At 64.4% G+C, this 18,418-nt stretch overlaps 1 protein-coding gene across 1 annotated transcript; it reads left to right on the forward strand.

The window, feature by feature from the left end:
• Positions 1-3,341: 3,341 nt before the first annotated feature.
• KIAA1755 (KIAA1755 ortholog) lies at positions 3,342-12,122 on the forward strand. The gene is given in 14 exon segments (XM_026056938.1): positions 3,342-3,378; positions 3,568-3,890; positions 4,390-5,599; positions 5,724-5,909; positions 6,487-6,640; positions 7,175-7,268; positions 7,786-7,872; positions 7,957-8,073; positions 8,194-8,292; positions 8,650-8,798; positions 9,707-9,845; positions 10,171-10,293; positions 11,064-11,255; positions 11,340-12,122. Coding segments are annotated over 14 exon segments (3,693 nt in total).
• Positions 12,123-18,418: the final 6,296 nt, after the last annotated feature.

The raw sequence follows: 18,418 nt of genomic DNA on the forward strand, positions 1-18,418 counted from the left end.
GCGGCCCCGAGGAAGGAAGAGGGACGGGGCGCTTCTGCCGCCTTCCCCCGCCCCTCTGCCGCTTCCCCTTGAACATGGTAACTGCTTCTGCTTTCGTGCCCCTACCGTGCCCCCGCCTGCGTCCCGTGTGGGCGCCAGCCCCGGGCCCTGGCGCTACCTGTGCCGCGGACCCCGTGCACCTGCACGTGGCGAGGCCGCGCAACGCTGCCCGGACGTGGCCACGGCCATGCGAGAGCCGCCCGCTGCGGGCACCGCCGCTGCCCCGACAGAGCTTCGGCTCCGGGAGCGAGGAAGAGCRCGGCGGTCGCAAGCAGCCATCCGGCGAGACGCACGCGGGGCTGCGACCTGGCGTCGTTCGAGCTGCCCTGCAAAGTTTCGCGGGGGGATTTGGTGCAGCGGAGGGGTGCTACTGCCTTAGCCGCGCCTGCCTTTCTCRCGCCGGGGTGCTCAGTCCGCCCGCTCCTCGGCTCGCGTCTCGTTTGTCATTGTGGCTGCTCGGTTGCCTTGGGCTCCCGGGCTGCGCCGCGCTGAACGCCGGCCTTGTATTCYTCCATGCTGCGGCTGTTCTTTAAAACTTGGATCCTGCAGTGCCAAACTCTTGCTGGAAGTAAAAGCTGCAGAAAAGGGAGAGGAATTGTTATTCACTGCCTGTCGCGGCATTCAAGCCGTGCTCCCATCCTGAGCGGGGAGAGGGAGCTGAGTCACCCCCTTGGTTAGGATAGGCATTAAACAACTCTACTGCGCCGAAACACCAAAGCCYAGCTCCTCTTGTTGGTATAAACCACTTTTTAAAATATGGGCATTTGGGGAGAAATATCAATCTCTATTTAACAGCACTTTGGCTTATTAAAATGGAAATAGCTTTGCAAATGTAAATCTCCTTATGCTCCCTAATGCCTTTTGTTTCGTTTTTGCATTTCATTTAAACCAGCGAAGGGAAGCAGGCTAATTGGTTTCTTTTTGATTTCTAATCTCTCTCTGGTCAGTCTCGCCTTGGCGTCCCACGCTGACGCAACGCTGCTGCGCTGCGTTTGCCCCCAAAACTTCTCCCCGGGACGAGGTGCTTTGTGGCGCTTAGYGAAAACATTTTTAGGCATTCTAGGCCAAAATGTTCTTCAGCATAACCAAATCTGTATCTGGTGCCTCCATCAGTCGACAGTTTTGTTCTGACTTTGGCTCGAGCAGGCCCCGCTGCTTTATGAAGTTCTGGGCGGTTTTGTTCCATTCGCAGGAAAGTGCATGTATTTATGGAGATGATCTGTCCTCTGCCGAGACCGTTTCCTGTTGGATGGTGTTGTTAGTGATTTGGAAGATGTTTGTCTCCTCCCTCCCAGCAGCGTTTCTCCCTTTCTCAGATACTTAGAGTTTATCCCAGCTGGCAAAGCCACCGGTGGCTTCCAAAGGCGGGTTTTTACCCTCTGTCTCCAAGGCGGTTCGGAGCCACCGGAGCCTCCCGCACCCACCCGGTCCTTGGGGCGCCGTGGGGCAAGGACCGGCCGCCGGGGCGCGGGGCGGCATGGGGCACRGGGCAGGCAGCCGGCGCTGGGAAAACGCTGCCGACCTTCGGGGCACGGGAGGGAGAGGAGAGGAGAGCCGGGTGGGAGGAAGCCGGAGGCAGATGCTGCCCCAGGGCCGGGGCTGCTGCGAGCGCGCGTCTCCCTGCCGCAGGCGCTTCTCCTTCACTTCCGAGACGGAGCAGGGACCGGCCCGGGCACGCTCGGGGCAGGGGGTCCGGGCTGCCCTGCCGGCTCCAGCCCCGGCCCCGGCCCGGCGCCGCCGCCTTCAGCGGGACGAGCCCTGAAGCCTGCGCAGCAGGGGCATTCTGCTGCTTTTCCTGTTTCCTTTTTTTCCCCGTCTTTTTTTGTCAGCAGCAGATGAGCTCAGCCGGGAAGAGCTCGGTTGGGTTTCCAAGAGCTGCCCTGGGGCCGTGCCAGGGCGCTGCGAGGCRGCTCCGGGCTCCGGGCCGCGGCGCTGGCGCTCGCAGCAGCGCGGGAGCCGGAGTGAGCGCCCCGGCCGGTGTGGATGCGGGGGCTTCGCCGGCGCCTCCACGCAGCCGGGAAGGAGCGATGCCCAGCGGGGCCGAGGCAGCCCCGGGTCCGCTGGGAGCCCCAGGCATGGGGACAGGCAGCAAGGCGGAGCGGAGCAGTGGGATTTGCCCTGGCAGCGGGGTCYCCCACCCCTCCCTGTCATGCAAAATAGAGCAAGCGTGAGAAAACCGGCRGCTAAGGAGCTCGTGTAAGAGCAGCTCTGCAGGGGACAGGCTTGCAGATGGGGGCAGCGAGAAGCGGCAGGGACCTGCTCTGCTTGGGCCCTCTGGCCTCACCTTCCAGGCCCAACGGCAGGAGTCTTCTGGGCGGAAACGCTGAGAAAAAGTCAGGAAGAATTAACCAAAGCATGACTGCAAAGTGCTTTAGCTAAAGCGCATTAAAGCTAATTAAGCTGAATTAACCAAGGCCGCGTTGTTTCTCAATGGGACCAGACCAGGGATTAGCTGCCTGAAACTAATTCCCACCTTCGGTTAATCCCACTGAACGTCCGGAGCGCCGAGGAGCGGGACGGCGCCGTTGAGGCAGCTGGCGCCGCGGGCGGAGGATGGTCCCGGCGCTGCCGCCTCTCCCGGCTGCCGTGCGGGCACCGGGATTCCTCCGCGGTGAAAGCTGGCGCCTGAGCCCCGGCTGGGAGCTGCGGAGACGCCTTGGCAGCTAGCGACTGAGCAGGGATAACATCCAGCGCCCGTCGTGCAGGAGAAGGAGGGAAAAGCGCCCGGACGTGGCAGCTTCCAAGGGCTGATCCTGCGGCTGCCCCAGCATCGTGCGCGCAGACCCGCGTTTGCACGGGCAGCGGCGTTGCCACCATCGCAGCCACCGTCGCAGCCGCCGCAGGGCGCCAGGCTGCCGGTCAGGCCCCTGCCTGCAGCGCTGCGGCTGCGGCTGATTTTGTCATTTATTTGGGCCTCTCATGCAGAAATACCCCCGAGACTTGAAGACGTCTCTGCCTCTCCCGCTCGGCGCTCTGCTTTTCTCTTTGACACCCATGTTGATATTCACCCTTGTGCTGTCTGCAACGCAGCTGAATTTAATATGAACTGTGTGATTGCTTCCTTCCATGGATCAGCTACGTCGGTGAGGTCAACATGAGCCTGGAAACAAGGTCTAAGTAATTAATGTCTTCTGCAAAGCTGGAAGAGCAAACTCAGAAATACGAGGTTATGCGTGGTGCAAACCCAGGCTTTCTTGCCTGCCTTGGAAAGCCCGGCTTTGCGGCGGGATGCGGCTCGGAGTCAGCAGAATGTTTCCCAGAAAACGCTCTCATGATTAATTTCAGGTTAATCACATTCAGCAATGAGTCTGAATCGAAACACCCGCTCCGTCTTCAGATGTTCGTCCTTCCTCCCCGTCCCCCTCCGACCGCCGCATTCCTCCGGCGAGCTGCGAGCGCGGCACAGCGCGGCGCCCGGCTCCGCTTAACCCTTTGCTGCTGCTGCTCCCCATCTCCCCCATTACCAGCTCTCCCGGACGGGGGGCAGGCGGCATTTGGAGCTGATCGTTCAACCTCGTTAAATCTCAGCCAAACCTAACGAGCGCGGGCCACCTTTCCGTAGCACCGGGCCGACGTCCGTCGGGGCGGCGGGTCCGGGACGCCCCGTGTCCGGGTGCCGCCCCCCCCCAGCGCCGCTCTCCTCCCTCCCGCAGGACGCCCGGTCCCTCGACGCGGCGGTGCAGAGCGCCCTCCGAGCCCTGTACCCACCGTTCGAAGCCACGGCGCCCACGGTGCTCGGCCAGGTGTTTCGCCTCCTGGAGACCAGATACCAGGGGGACGGGCTCTGCTGCCTCCTCGACTTCCTCATCCCGGCCAAGCGCCTCTTCGAGCACGTGCGGCAGGCGGCCTGCGTAAGCTCCCCGGCCGTCGCCCCGCGCCCCGCTCCTGGGCCCCGGGGGGGTTTTGCCCTAAAGCACGGCGTTTTGCCCTAAAGCGGGACGTTCTGCCCTAAAGCGGGACGTTCTGCATGGCCCCGGTGTCCCGCGCGCCGCGGAGCAGCCGAGCGGTTTGGCTTCCCGACGCGGGGCCCGGGGCATGCCTGGCTCTCGGGGAGCTGAGCCGAGGCCAGGCGGGATTCCCACACCTCCGCTYCCTCCCGGGAAGGGTTTCGCCCCGCGGGAGCATCCGGGGAGCGTGTGGCAGGCAGCATCCCGCCGTGGCCGTCCATGGGCCAGGGGGGGGCCAGACCCACGCTGGCACAGCCTCAGGGTCGTCGCCGTTGGGTCGCCGGGCTCTCCGGGTCCCCGTCCAGGGTGCCAACGTGCTGCTGCGTCCCGCGGAGCCGGGCGGCGAGAGCGGCCAGGGAGCTGGCGGGACGCTCGCCCACGCTGCGTCCTTGCTCCCTGCCAGGCTCCCTACTTCAACTGCGTCTTCCTCCACGAAGGCTGGCCCTTGTGTCTCCGCGAGAAGGTGGTTGTCCACCTGGCGCCGCTCAACCCCCTCCTGCTGCGCTCGGGCGACTTCTACCTGCAGGCCGAGCCCGGCGAGGAGCGCGCGGCTCGCCTCACCCTCAAGCACCTCTCCGGCGACCTGCGCGCGGTGCGGCGGACGCCCGTCCCCGAGGCCGCCTACGCGCTGCTCTTCACCCACGAGTGGCTGGAGGAGATCAACCGGCAGCGCGGCRGCGGCGCCCCGCTGCGCACCTGCCTGGTGGCCACCGAGGACGGCATCGCCCCGCTGCCCTGGAGCAGCATCGCCACGCCGGAGTTCGTCGACAAGCCCGACGCGGGGCCCGGCTGCGCCCCGGCGCCGGCGTCCTGCACCGCGGGAGCGTCCTGCGCCGCGGAGCCGGCGCCGCCGGGGCCCTACAGCAACGTCGCGGGCTCCGTCCCGGGCTGCAAAGATGCCTCTCGCAAGCCCGACCAGGGAAAATACCCAGGACTGATCAAGGTGGACCAGCTGGGGCCGCGGAGCAAGGCGGCCGCGCTCGCCGTGCCCAGCCTGCGCGAGATCGTCAGCCGGAACCTGGAGGGGGAGTACGTGGACCTGCTGGAGCCGTCCGAGGAGAAGCTGGGTCTGCCGGCGCCGGCCCTGCCGCCTGCTCGCCGAGCCGGGGGCTCGCGGGCTCCCTGCGCGCCCTGCCTGGGGACGAGGCTCGCTGGGGACCCCGGGCGCCACGGCCCCCGCTGCCGCTACCGCGACTCCTACCTGGCCGCCCTGCAAAACCCCGTGAGCTTCGGCCCCGGGCTCATGGCAGCCATCCTGGAGGAGCCCGACGGCGCCGGCCACGCGCCGACCCCGGATGCCAGCAAGAGCCCGGTGCAGCAGCAGCAGCAGCGGCGGCGGCGGCAGCGGGGGTCTGGCCCCAGCGGCAGCCCCGCGCTCCCCTCCCGCTGCCCGCACGCGGCGGCCGGCAGCCTCGGGCTGCTCGAGCCCCCAGCTCGCTCGGAGGCGACGGGCTCCAGCCACAAGTTCTCCTTCCTGAAGGGCCAGCGGCACGCGGTGTCGCCCGGGGACGGCTCCGCCGGGGACCGAGCCGCCGGCCACCACGAGGGGCCCTGGAAGAAGATGTCRGCTATTTACTCTCCCAGGATGAGCAGAGCGAAACCCACCGGGAAAGGTAGCGGCGCCGTGCGCCGGGGCCGGAGCGCCGCTTTGCAGGCTGCGCAAAATGCCCTTTTTTTGCATTTCTCTGCCCTTTTCCGCTTCGCCAGCTCATCTCTGCCTCGTCTTCTYGTGGGCAGGTCCGGATGGGGCAGCCGGCGCCCCCGCGGACGACGGGTCCCTGCAACGCGCCAGTGGTGCCAACGGCCCCCGCGCGCCCGCCGCGGGCCGGGAGCCCCGGTGTGCCGAGCCGGGCGCCCCACGACCGCCGGCCTGGAGTGACCTGCACACGGGGCTGCTGCGCTCCGGCGTCGTGTGTCTGCCAGGTACCGCCGGCGCCCCTCGCGCGTACCCTTCTCCACGGAGGCCTTGGGAAGCAAAACACCTTTCTGCAGGAGACGGTTCCCTGGGAGGAAGGGTTCCGGGCTGCGCTAGAATCCAGAAAGCCCCTACATGGAAAATGTTCAGTCAACTGGGCAAAAAAAAATTGGGAACCCCCCCTGCCACGGCTGACGCTGCGCGCGGCCGACGTGGGCTGTGCGCTCAGCCGCACGAGCCCTCCTACACCGTTCCTCCGAAACGGAGCTTTGCAGCTCGTCGCCGCCAAATACCAAACGTTTAGTCGATTTCTTTTCCCAAGAACTGTGCCAAAACCATCTTTTTTCCAGGGAAAACATCCCCAGCAGCCAGCCCTGGCATTTCCCAGCGTGCGCGAGCCCTGAGAGCCCCCGCGGGCTGCTCTCGCCCCGCTGGGGGGGGCTGGGAGGGGGCTGGAAACCGGTGGCCGCGACGCTCGCGCCGGCCGCAGCTGCAGCGTATTAAGGCGGGTTGGGCGGGAGACCCCTCGCGCGGGGCCGGGGCCGGGGCCGGTCACTGTCACTCGGCGCCTGCCTTTCTCCGCAGGGAGCACCGACAAGCTGGGCCGGGCCCTGCTCCAGGTGAGCACCAGCAGCAGCGCCTGGGCGGCCGCGTGGTGCTCTGCCGGCGAGCTGGCGCGACTCGTCCTCTACCTCTGCTCCATCCCCAGGTAGGGCCAGGGAGCTGCCGGGGGGGTCCTGCCCCAGCTGCCTCCCGGCTCAGCGTCCCGGGCAGCGAGGGATGCCTGGAGAGGGATGCCCAGCATCCCACGCACATCCCGGCTTGGGCACATCCTGCATGCTCCAGCTTGGGCATATCCCATTTTGGGCACATCCTGCACACTCCAGCTTGGGCACATCCCAGCCTATGCCAGCTTGGGCACATCCTGCATGCTCTGGCTTGGGCACATCCTGGCTCGGGCACATCCCGGCCCGTGCGCTGTGCACACCTCCCGCACGCCCCAGCTGGAGCGCCCTCGGCACGCTGGTTTGGGCAGCCGCCCCATGGCGGGTGAGGACCCGCTGCGGTGCCTCCATCAAGGCTTGGGGTACTGGATGGGGAGCGTCTCCTCCAGCCTCGGTTTCCCACGGGGACGAGGGCATCGCCGTCCTGCGTTACCGCCGCCAGTCCAGAGAGGAGGGAGGGAGGGAGCTGCCGGGCGGGAGCAGGCTCACGTGCCGCCTCCCATCGAGGCGCTTTCCTCCTTGTCACTGCATTTGTTTCCGTCTGCCAGGAAGGACGCGCCGGACGGCGGGCTGACGGTCGTCGTGGATGCGAGGCAGCAGCCGCCCTCTCCCGTCCTGTTCGCGGCGCTCCGATCCGTGCAGGTGCGCGGCGGCCGCGTGCCGGAGCCCTCGCGGGGCTCTGCTCATGGCCGCGGGAGCAGCGCCATCCCGGGACGCCCACGGATGCTTCCCTGCYGCACGGAGCACCTTCCCTGCAGCCCCTTGCCCTCTGGCGCCCACGGCCACGATTTTTATCTTGCTCACGGATTTTACCCCTGAGCATGGCAGCGCGGATTTATTGAGACAAATCGCAGCTGCCTGCTGCTGCATCACAACATATTTATCTAGAAAAAACCACATATCTCTTGCTGCTTTTGCCCCCGCCGCCAGCCTTGTCTCCTGGCTCCCTCTGGGACTGGCAGCGCTTAAACGGCTGCCGCTCTCTTCCCAAAGCTGCCGTGAAACCTCAGCCCTGAGCAGGGGGCTGCACGCAGTCCCGGGCAGCGTGCGAAGCCCCGAGCGAGCTGCTCTCCCCGTCCCCCCCTTTTCCCTCCCAATGAGCCGGCGGCGGCGCCGATGGGCCGGGTTTGCCGCGGTGACGCTCCTCCGCCTCCCGCAGAGCCTGGCGCCCGGCTCCATCCACGCGGTGCTGCTGCTGGCTGAGAAGGAGCTGCCCGCGCAGCGCGAGAAGCTGCCCGGCGTGCAGGTGAGCGCCGGCTGACGAGGCAGGGTCGTTTAGCGGAGGGGGGGGTGCTGCGGCCGGCGGCGCTCACGAGCCGCGTCCCCGCAGGTGGAGACCCTGCCGTCGCTGAAGGCGCTGGGCCGCTACGTCGACAGCTCCCAGCTGACCCGAGAGCTGGACGGCACCTTCCCCTACTGCCACAGCGAGTGGGTGCAATTCTTCCAGGTGCCTTCGGCTGCGCCCTCGCGTCTCCCCCCCCCCCCCCCCCGCAGTGCAAAGGGGCTTTGCTTCTCCTCCGCGCCCCCGTCCCTCTGCCCGGCCCCGCTGACCCCCGTCTCCCCGCAGAAGCTGCACCCCTTCACCGCCAGCCTGCGGCAGGCGTCGGAGCTGCTGCGGAGCTGCATCCGGGAGCTGCGCCAAGCTGACAGCCCGGCGGGGCTGCAGGTAACGGGGAGCCGCCCAGCCGGGGGGGCGCGTGGTGCATCCCAGCCCCGTGCCCGCTCCCCGTGTGCTCCCGAGCCCCCTCGGCCTGGGGCAGAGCTGAGCATGGCTCTGCCGGTCTCAGGAGCTGCCAGACCTCACCCCGGGGCCGCTTTCCCCGGCGGGCRAGCGGTGCCGATTGCACCGGGCTCGGCTCACCCCGGAGTCCATGCACCATCCAACACGCAGCACCATTTCACCCCATTTCTCCAAAGTCGAGGAGCAAAGGCTTCCGGCTCGGATGCTCCCGGTGCCCAGGGCTGCCTTGGTGCCGTCTGCTGGAGCGGTGCAGCGAGGCGAGACAGTGTCTGTCCCCCGCAGGAGGCGGCCGCCTGCATTGCCCGGCACAAGGAGCTGATGCGGAGGGTGCTGAGCAACCCGCAGCTCGTCGGCCTGCAGCGCGACGGCGGCGCCGTGCTCGCCCGGCTGCGCAGGGAGGCCGCCCGCCTCGGCGCCTCGCCCCACGTCAGGTAGCGCCGGGGTGGGAGGGACGGGGTCCGCGTGCCCCCGCCAGCCCGCGAAGCCGGTCTCCCTGCTGCCCGGGTGCTCCGGCGCTGCCTCCGAGCGCCAGGGCTTGCATCCCTTGCGGCCCGTTGCGGGCAGCTGCAGCGCTCCCCACCGTCGCGCCGGGGAGGGTGCAGGTCCCACCGGAGGGTCTCCCTGCTCCGAGCGGCTTGGGGCTGCTCGGCCAGGCCTGCAGCGAGCCCGGCAGGGTTGTCTCAGCGAAGCCACTAGATGGGGCCAGGCCCTGGCGATGCTGCACCCGGCCGGCCGGCAGTGCCGCGCGTGTCCCGCGATGCTGTGCACATTCAGCAAGGCCGTGCATGCCCGCGATGCTGCCCACGCACAGCCAGCGATGCTGCACGTGTCCCACAGTGCTGCTTGTGTCCCACAATGTTGCACGTGTCTGATGCTGCACATATCCTGCAATATTGCACATCCTGCAATGCTGCACGTGTCCCACGATGCTGCTTGTCCCGCAATGTTGCATGTGTCCGGTGATGCCRCACATATCCTGCAATATTGCACATGTCCGGTGATGCTGCCTGTGTCCCATGATGTCACGCGCATCTGGCACTGCCGCACAGGTCTGGCGCTGCACGCCAGCAGCAATAATCCTTCTGCTCCCTTCGCTCAGCTGGGTCAGGCCGTGCTGCCAGCAAACACTTCCCTGTSCCGCGGTCCCTTACTTCCAGCTCTCCCGGTGGCGCGGGGACATTTGCAGACCCCTGCCTGCGCCCTTGCGGCACAGCCGGTGCGCAGGGCCTCAGCGTGCCGCCCRCGAGCTGCTCCTGCTCGGCACGGCCGCCCATCAGCTGCGGCGTCCTCCCTGCGCCGTACCGCTTCCTGCGGGGTTAGTGACCGCGTCTCCTCCCAGGACCAGCCTGGAGGCGGCTGAGGGGCTCTACAACCAGCTGGAGGAGGATGTCCACGACCTGGTGTCCAAATCCAACAGCTGCCTGGAGCGCCTGGAGTTCCTCCGGAAGACCAGGGAGCTGGAGGCCGAGTTTGGCGAGGTGAGCTGGGCGCCACGGGCCGGTCCAGCCCCCTCTCGGTATGCAGCAAATTAAAGTTATCCAGCCTTGGGAGCACAGCAGAAGCAATCGTCTGCCCGTTTCCTAGGTTTTTGATGATAAAGGAAACACAGAGAATAACAGGATTGCCTGGAGCTTTGATTTTAATTATGGGGCTACTGCGCGCAATCCAAGTCAGATCAAGATAATCCAGGGGAAGGAAGGGGAGTTCCCGAGGAAGCCGCGGCTGTAAATAGCAGGTCTGGCGCGAACCTGCTCACTCCCGCTTCTCCCGCGCGAACCCCCCTTGCTCCCGCTTCTCCCGCAGCTCGGGCGCTGGCTGGACGGCGAGGCAGCGGCTCGGCTGGAGGAAATGGGTGCCCAGGAGTGCAGCCCCGACGGCTTCGAGAAATCCTTCGAGCAGTTTAAGGAGTTCCTCGCTCAGGCAACAGTATGTTTGGAAGAGGCTTTTCTGTAGTGTTTATCCATAGGTATCACTAGTGCTAGAGCGGTTACATGGCTCAGGCTCTCTGCCAGGCGTTCGGCAGGAAGATGAACATGCAAAGTTAGGAGTGTGCAAATGTCTTTACAAGTCTTGATGCAATCGGCCCAAATTCCCCAGGTTTGGTTTGGAACAAGACTTCTGCGTGAAACTGGGTTCCCTCCAAGCTGGCTGGGTCAAACTGCCATTTTCATGGCTGATTTTCCAGGGGGTTTACCAGGTTTTGGGCAGCCCCACTTCTACGCGGGGGGCAGTTTCGCTGTTCGCTGATGCGGTTTGGGCTGGGGTTGCCGTTCCCCACCGCTCCCAAGCTCCAGCCTTCGCAAACCCCGGCTCCCTCCTCCCGCGGGGAAGCGCTGCAGAGCCTGGGAATCCCTCAGACGGGAAGGTGGTGGCAGAGATTTTCTTCACGTACCCCTAAATACGAAGGTCCTTTAATTACGTGCACTGCACCGAGGAAGAAACGAGGTGAATCCTTTGGGGACAGAATAACCCGCTTTGTGCGGGGAGCAGAGCCCGGACGAAGCAGAGTTGGAGAAGCCTTGTTCTCTTTGCTGCTTCTCACATGCCCAGAAGTGTTTTGCCGTCCAAAGCGAGAACGTAGCTTTGCTGTTGATGGCGAATGCTCAGCCCTGCAGAGAGCCTGACCCCTAATAAACAGGTCCGCAAGGAGCCTTCTCACGTTTCCAGCTGTTTTTTCCTTCCCGCTGTGCCCGTAGGCGCGGTACAACCATGGGCTGGCTCTGTGTCAGGAAGCGGCCGAGGTCCAGGACTCCGCTTTTCCCGAGGCAGACCCCTTCCAGGCGGCTGCGGCCCTTTTCCGGGCCAAGCTGATGAGCTTCCACGCGGCCGCGGAGCGTCGGCGGGCTGAGCTGGAAATGCTGCGAGAGCTCTGCAGCTTCTCCAGCCAGGTGGGTGCGCGGCCGCCCCCCGGACCAGGCGCTGGGCGAGCGGCAAGAAAACCCCAAACCAGCAGCTCTCGCCTTGCTTTCCAGATCACGTGGCTCAGCCTGGACTGCACCGGCTGCGGGAAGCGCGGGGAGAGCCAGCCGGGGAACCTGGAGGCGCTGCGGGGCCTCGAGAGCTCCTTCCAGAAGCTCTCGGTGGACTTCTCCCTGGAGAAGCTGCAGGAGATGACGGCCCAGGTGTGCGCGATGCGGAGCAGCAGCGGGCTGGGAGCGTGGAGCGCGGCGTGGCAGAGGTACCAGGAGACCAGGCGGATCCTCGAGGAGATGCTGGCGGAGCTGCGGCAGGCCCGGGGTGCGGACGCCGGCGGCAGCGGGCAGGGAGAYGTCTTCGGCCCCTCTCGCTCCGCAGCCCCTGGCAAGGAAGCGCCAGTCTGCAAGGATGCTCCCAGCCTGGTGCCAGGGAGCCGGAGACCGGACGGTGCCCGGGAATGCGGGGATGCCGGACCGCCTCCGGCCGGTGGCTCCCTCCCGAAACCCAACAGCGGAGCCTGCATGGGAACGGGAGGAAGCGTCTCCCGGGACCTCGGCCGGCCCGTTCAGGGGCGTCCGCTCGCTCTTCCTGCCCGGATGCGCCACACCGAGCAGCCGGGTCCCAGCGCGCAGGCTCTGCCGGCAGAAGCCGCCCAGTACTTCCAGGTTTCCAGCCGGAGCAGCCTCTCCTCGGACGACTCGGACTCACACGCCTCCGCCGAGGAGCCCCCGGCGGCTGCTCTGCCGTCGCCCCGGGGCGCCGCACCGCCCTGCCCCTCCGGAAAATCCCCGCACATCCTTTACCTGGAGAAGCACCTGGCCGARGCAGGTGCCGAGTAAAGCCGGCCGCGCGGAGCTGTCGCTCCCCGGGGCGGACGTCTTGCGGAGGCACCCCGCGCCGGACGCCAGCGCCACTGCCCAACACTTGGCCTTGGATTATCCCTCCGTATTGAACGCTCGGCGCGCTGCGACATGGCAGTGGCCGGATTTCCCGACCCTCCCGAGGCCGAGCGAATTAATAACCTACTAAGCGCGTAGCGATCGTCACTTAAAGTGCCTTTACCTGTGCGAGCGCCACAGCAGCCGCTGCGGCCGCCCCGTCCCCGCGGCCCCTTGCCCGCTCCCGGGTTTCCTCTCCCGCGCGGATTTGCCTTGCTCCCGCTGCYGCCCTGCCCAAGCGCCGCCGGCGGCAGGCGTCCCGTTTGTGTGCGTTCCTTAGCCTGGGACTAACTGTGTTAATGGTAATAAACCTGGAGCCGAGCACTCGGAGAGGTCCTGGCGGAGCAAAAGGGGAAACGCTGTCCTGCGGCGAGCCCGGCAGCACCACCCCCCCCCCGGCCCGCTCCGGGGATGCCCTGCGGTCCGGCACGGCCCCTCCGAGCGGGAGAAGCAGCGACCCTACCCGGGGTGCAGYCTGGCACCGCCAGCGCTCTGCACCCCGCCGCGGGGCACATGGGGTGCACGAGCACAGTGGGGTGCAGGGGGCTGCATCCCTCTGCGTCACCCTTCCTGCGATTCCCTACCGGATTGCACATCGCCAGCCCCTCTTCCCTTTTCTCAGGGCTGGACGAATCGCTCCCTCCAGTTTGCATGCCGGCACCCYGTCGCACCTCGGAGGGTGCCGGGTTAAGCAGCCCGGGCTCGGCAGATCCCTCCTCGCGCAGCTGGCCTGGCGCAGCCCGCTCCCGCGTCGGCCGGGGTCATCAGCGGCAATGTTAACGGAGCCGGTCTGCGGCCGCTCCCCGCGGAGCTGCCCCGTCCTCGCCAGCCTCTGGCTCCCCCCGCAGCCCTGCTCGCTTACCACCCTCTGCTCACAGTTCTCCTAAACTCCATCTCCGCCAGCTTAAATACCGATTTCCTCAGTAGCACTTTTATCACCGCTTTTCTGAAATCCAGATAGCCGCAATCTCTCACATTCCTTTCGGCTTAAAAAAATAATCATCACGGAGAGATATCGGCGTAGGGTTGCACGGTCCGTCTCCGGTGAACCCAGGCGGCTTTGCTCCATTTTCCAATTACCGCCACGTCCTGGGTTTTGCTGAGGTCGCGCCAGCCAGGTCACTTTTTCCTCCTTCTTTATGTTATATTTGCCACTGTGCAAACAGCGGGTCCTGCACTAAGTTGAAGGGGCGGCAGGGCTGGGGAGACACGGGTACCAGCGTGCCCGCCGCGGTGCCCGCCAGCGCGTGCTGGGGTTCCCGGAAAGCTTTTTTCTGCACATACCTGTTAAATCTTCCCAGGCAAAGACCGCATTTCCTCCTAGTCAAATTCCCCTTGCAGCTTTGGGCCGAGCAGGCGGGAGCCGGGTCGAAGCCGCGTTTCGGGGAGAGGGGCCGTGCAACACCGCTCCTCGGCTGGCTGCGGGAACGGGTTGGCACAGCAGCACCAGTGCCCCGAGCCAACGACGTTACACGCGCACATACCAGCACACTCTCACTTTCCTAGTATTTCCAGGAAACTAATAAGTAAACAGGTACTAAAAATGAACTGGCACTTAAAATAAACAAGAGCTAAAAAGARGAATGAGATTATTATTATTATTGAAAGTAATACAACGCGAAAGCGCTTGGGCGATGCCACCTTTGCATACAAAACCCCTCGACGCCGCAGCGTCGCGCTGCGTCCCTGGATAAGCATCTCCCATCCCTGGCTGGAGCTGCCTTTTAGCGCTTTTGCAATACTCCTGGAGTCACAGCACTGCCCGACCGCAGGAGACAAAAATGCTAATCAATACTTTTGTCATTTCTGGGATTGATTATTCTAATTAATTCCGTGAGCTTTTCAGCCTGGCTGGGAACAGATAGTTGCTGATACGCAAGGTGGCAGCCAGATTGGGATCTCGTTTATCCCATCATATAATTCAAGAAATGAAATCTCTCTAGYGGCTGCGAGTAAAAGTTCTTATTGATTCCCAAGTACTTTACTTGTTCATAAGAATAACACCTACAGTGCTCCAGAAGATATTTTATGCTTTGCTATTTTCCTGTGCTATTTCCAGCGGTGAGACGAGATCAGAGTACCGAGATGACCTAGATACACGACCGGGTGGAAACGGGGAGGGAGCGCCGTGCGTTTTACGGCCCGACGTTGGAAGGTTGCCGCTTTGCTTTACTGTGGCAAGCGGCATCTCTTTTAGCCTCCGCATTGAAATGAGAAAGGTGCACACCATTTTTCATTTATTTTACTTGTGTTTAAATAGACAATTTCCTGGGAGACCTTTGAAAAAGCACTAAAATCCATTCTGTTGTTCTTTATTATCATCACACATGGATCAAAGCCAGTTTCTGCCTCTCAACAGCCCTTAACCTTGCCTGGAGAGATTTTGGCATCTGGACCCGAGTTTTGCAGCCAGCGGGCGCTCCGTGCCCGTCCTGCAGCCCGCGGAATCGACCCGACGCCAGCTCCGAACAGTGCGGCCTGTCCTGCCCTTGCCAGCAGCCTCCAGGAAAGGGTGGGAGAAGGGCAGCCAGCCTGGAAGAGGCTGCAAGAAACCAGCCGGAAAACCCGGATGTGAGACCTGAAACCGGGCTCGGGCAGCATGAACGTCGCTCGGGGAGAAGAGGAGGAGAAGAGCTGAGCAGAGCCGGGAGGCGCAGGGGCCACAGGCAGGCAGCTGCCGGGGCAGTGCCGATGCCCTGCCGCCGCGCTGCCCCAGGCACAGGCACGGTGCCCGGAGGCTCCCGCCAGGGCCGGGCTGCGCTCGCTGGGGTGGAGGGACGCCCTGCCTGCGGCTGCTGCGGGGGGGGATTCAGGGTCTTGCATCTGCTCCAGGGATATGGGGAGGGAACGGCACCACCATCCCTGGCTGGACCACGCTTGGAGCTGCAACTCCAACAGCCGGGGCTCAGGGACACCCAGCAAGCAGGGTCGCTTTCCGATTTGCGACCTCGGAGCAGCGGCAGTGGGGAAGGCATCCCCCAACAGGGACATCAGCAGCTTTTGGAGCACTCGCACTCACCTCCCAACCCCCCAGTACACAGCCAGGGAGAACAAGGGGAGAAATAGTTATCAAGAAGAGCAGCAAACACCTTGCAGCCGCGACCCGCTTCTCTCCCGGCTTCTAGCATCCTGCTCTCAGAGCCAGCAACGTACCTGGTGCAGCCCCTGCACAGCCAAGAACCCTGCTGTCCTGCAGGCTTCCTCCCAGCACCAGCACTGCAGGATGGTGCCAGCTCAGGGATGATGCAGCAGCAGCAGCAGCACCATGGGGCTGAGCCCAAATGGGCTCTGGGGCAGGGGGTCCCAATGGGGGCTCGTCAGGGCTCGTTAGCACCCTCAGCCCCCGGCGGCCCGTGGCAGCCTCGGAGCCTCTGGATCCCTGCCAGTCTGGTGCTGTCACGAGTGGGACCCTGCGCGCTGCCGGCCGCGCTGGGCRCCGCTGCGCCAGCAGGGCACCGGTGGGAGAAGGGCTCACGGGGCTGCTGAAACGCCCAAGCAGCGCGGCGGTGTCCCGCAGCAACCAGCTCCCCGGTCCCCAGAGCCAGGAGGCTCCCCAGGGCCAGTGCCCTGCCGGTGCAAGGTGCTCGGTCCCGGCCGGCTCCGGCTTCTGGTGCCGCGCAAGGGACCGTGCTGGGGACGTGTGGCAGCAACGCACCGCTCTGGGGAGACGTCAGGGCGCTCGCCGCGGTTTGTCCTTGTGAACGACAAATTCTGCAGAAATCCAGGCCGGGAAAGGGGAAAGGAGAAAAGCCACTTGCTGCTTCATCATGGAGCATGGCGTTAGTGCCACGCGCCGCAGAGGTGGCCAGGGGTGCACCGGGAGCGATGCCTGGGAGCGGGGATGCAGCGTGCTGTGCACATGCTTTCCCATGGAAAAACAGCAAAAAAGCAGCAGAAAAGCAGCAGAAAAGCCCACCACCCCACGAGCGCCTCCCGACCTCCCTGCAGCCCTTGCACGCCAGCCCAGGCGCACGGCAAGGGTCGCATCCGGATGGGCTCACGTGGGGCTGTGCAGTTGTCTATATGGTGCTGGGGATTTTGTTTCGGGGCTGATGGACACTTGGTTGTTTCCCGCTTTGCAGCCCGGGCGGCACCAGCACGGGCTCAGACRGACACTCGGATGCACGTGGCGGTACAGTGGCATCAGCCGGCGTCTCCTGCCTCCTCTGGCCGGCGGCACGCGGGAGCCGAGCCCTGCCGGGGCGCTGGGTCTCGCCCGCGGTTTGCAGGGACGGTGCCCCGGCCCGGCTCCGAAATGCCGCCTGGCGCCGGCTCCGGTGTCCCTAACGGAGACGGTGCCGGGAGGATGCGACGCGCGTCCTCTTCCCTGCGGCCGATGCTCCACCACRCTCTGCTAGCGCTGCCAGGAGCAGACGTCTCGGGAAGTAAAACACTCCCGTCTCGGCGCTGCCGGATGGCGGTGGCACACGCAGCGTCGCGCCGGGGGAATCTGCAGAAATCCCTGGGGAAGAGGCTGAGCCGGACCGTCACAGCCCAGGGTTTCGCCCCGTGCCACCGGCCGGGCGGCACCTTTCCGAAGCYGCCGGGGGGGCAGCGCACCGAGCACACGCTGCGTTTGAGGGGTACGAGCCGTGCTCGGCCCCACTGGGAGACTTCGCCTCCCTTCTTCGCTGCCGTCTGCTGGTACRAAAAAGGGTGGGTTTTTTAAATTTTGTTTTTTATGTGGAAAGGGAATAGCACTTCCTATGGAGAAATAGAATAAATAATATTTCAAAATACAGTGAAGTCTTTTCTTCTGAATAAAATAAACAATAAATTTCCTGTTGTTTTCCATTTTCCGAAAGAACAGAAATATTTTGAAAATCCTGAGATTAACCGAYGGCAGAACGGCGAATTTCCTGCTCCTCGGCTCCGCCGGGGGCTCTGGGCTCTCGCTGTCCCRCTCGCCCTCGGCGCCCCCAAACCGCATGGGCCCAGCTGGAGGGATCCCGCCAAAAAGTGTTTTTGCAACGTTCTGCAAAAATTTTCTTATCTACCCTGATCCCTCAGCACCTGATTTATGACTCTCAGCCTGACCAATTAAGCTATAACCTTTCCAGAAAGGCAAGTGCAGGAGTTAATCAATGTCTCCTTCCCATCCCCGAAATGGCAAAAGCATTTGTCAAGGGCTGGCGGAGCAGGTGCCTGTGGCAGCTGGCGGCCGGTGCCCGGAGGAGTTCCAGTCCCGGAAGGCCCTGAGAAAATTCTCCTTTTTCCAAAGGAAAAAAGCTAATAAATTTGAGATGCAAAAGGAGAGACAAAACCAGCGCAGGGATGCAAGCGGGGCCGTGCCGAATGTGGTCCCGAGGAAAGCAGAGCCGGGGGGAAGGGGCCGGTGTCCCAGCGCCGCAACCCACCCTGCAGCAGCCCCCGCTGTGTCCGGAGACGCCTGCTGGGCCCGGAGCCGACTCCGGAGYGAGGGAGCGCTGGAGCGCCTGCTGGGACGAGTGCCTTTTCCGGAGAGAAAAGCTGGGGATGGGACGGAGGAGGCAGGCAGAGCCGCTCCGCCRGGGCCGCACGGGAGGCTCCCGCGATTCGGCCCCTTGGAAAACATGGAGCTATTGCTGCATACCAGGCACGAGGGAATTTTGCGCCTCCAGGCATTGCACACTGCAGCTTTGCAGAGGCCCCAAAGTATCGGTTGCTACAGAGCAAAACCAGGACTGGAAAACTGAGAACCCTCTTGCTTTCCTCTCGCAAATTCCTGGGACCTGCCGTCGAAAATCACAAAGGTCTCAGATTACTCCACGAGAAGCAGGCTCAAAGGCACAAAAAAACATCTTGGGGGAAAAGGAAGGTTKTTTTTCTTTTTCCAGTGAACCACTCGAAAATGACATTTGGAGACTGGAATTCAGCTCCCGTCAGGTTGATGCATTACGGTTTTCGAAAGCGTTCCCAGCGGGCGCCCCCAGGCCAGGGCTGTGCACCCGCTCCCGAGCCCCTGGTGATCCCAGCACTCCCAAGCCCCCGGCGAGCCTGGTGCACCCGCTCCCGAGCCCCTGGCAATCCCGGTGCACCCATTCCCGAGCCCCTGGTGATCCCAGCAGTCCCAAGCCCCCAGCAATCCCAGTGCACCCGCTCCTGAGCCCCCGGCAATCCTGCTGCACCCACTCCTGAGCCTCCGGTGATCCCGGTGCACCCATTCCTGAGCCCTGGGACACCCTGGCCCAATCCCGGCCCCAAGCCCCCGGCGCCGT

Source organism: Apteryx rowi, unplaced genomic scaffold (genome assembly GCF_003343035.1).
Source record: "Apteryx rowi isolate R43461 unplaced genomic scaffold, aptRow1 scaffold_0, whole genome shotgun sequence".
NCBI lineage: Eukaryota > Metazoa > Chordata > Aves > Apterygiformes > Apterygidae > Apteryx > Apteryx rowi.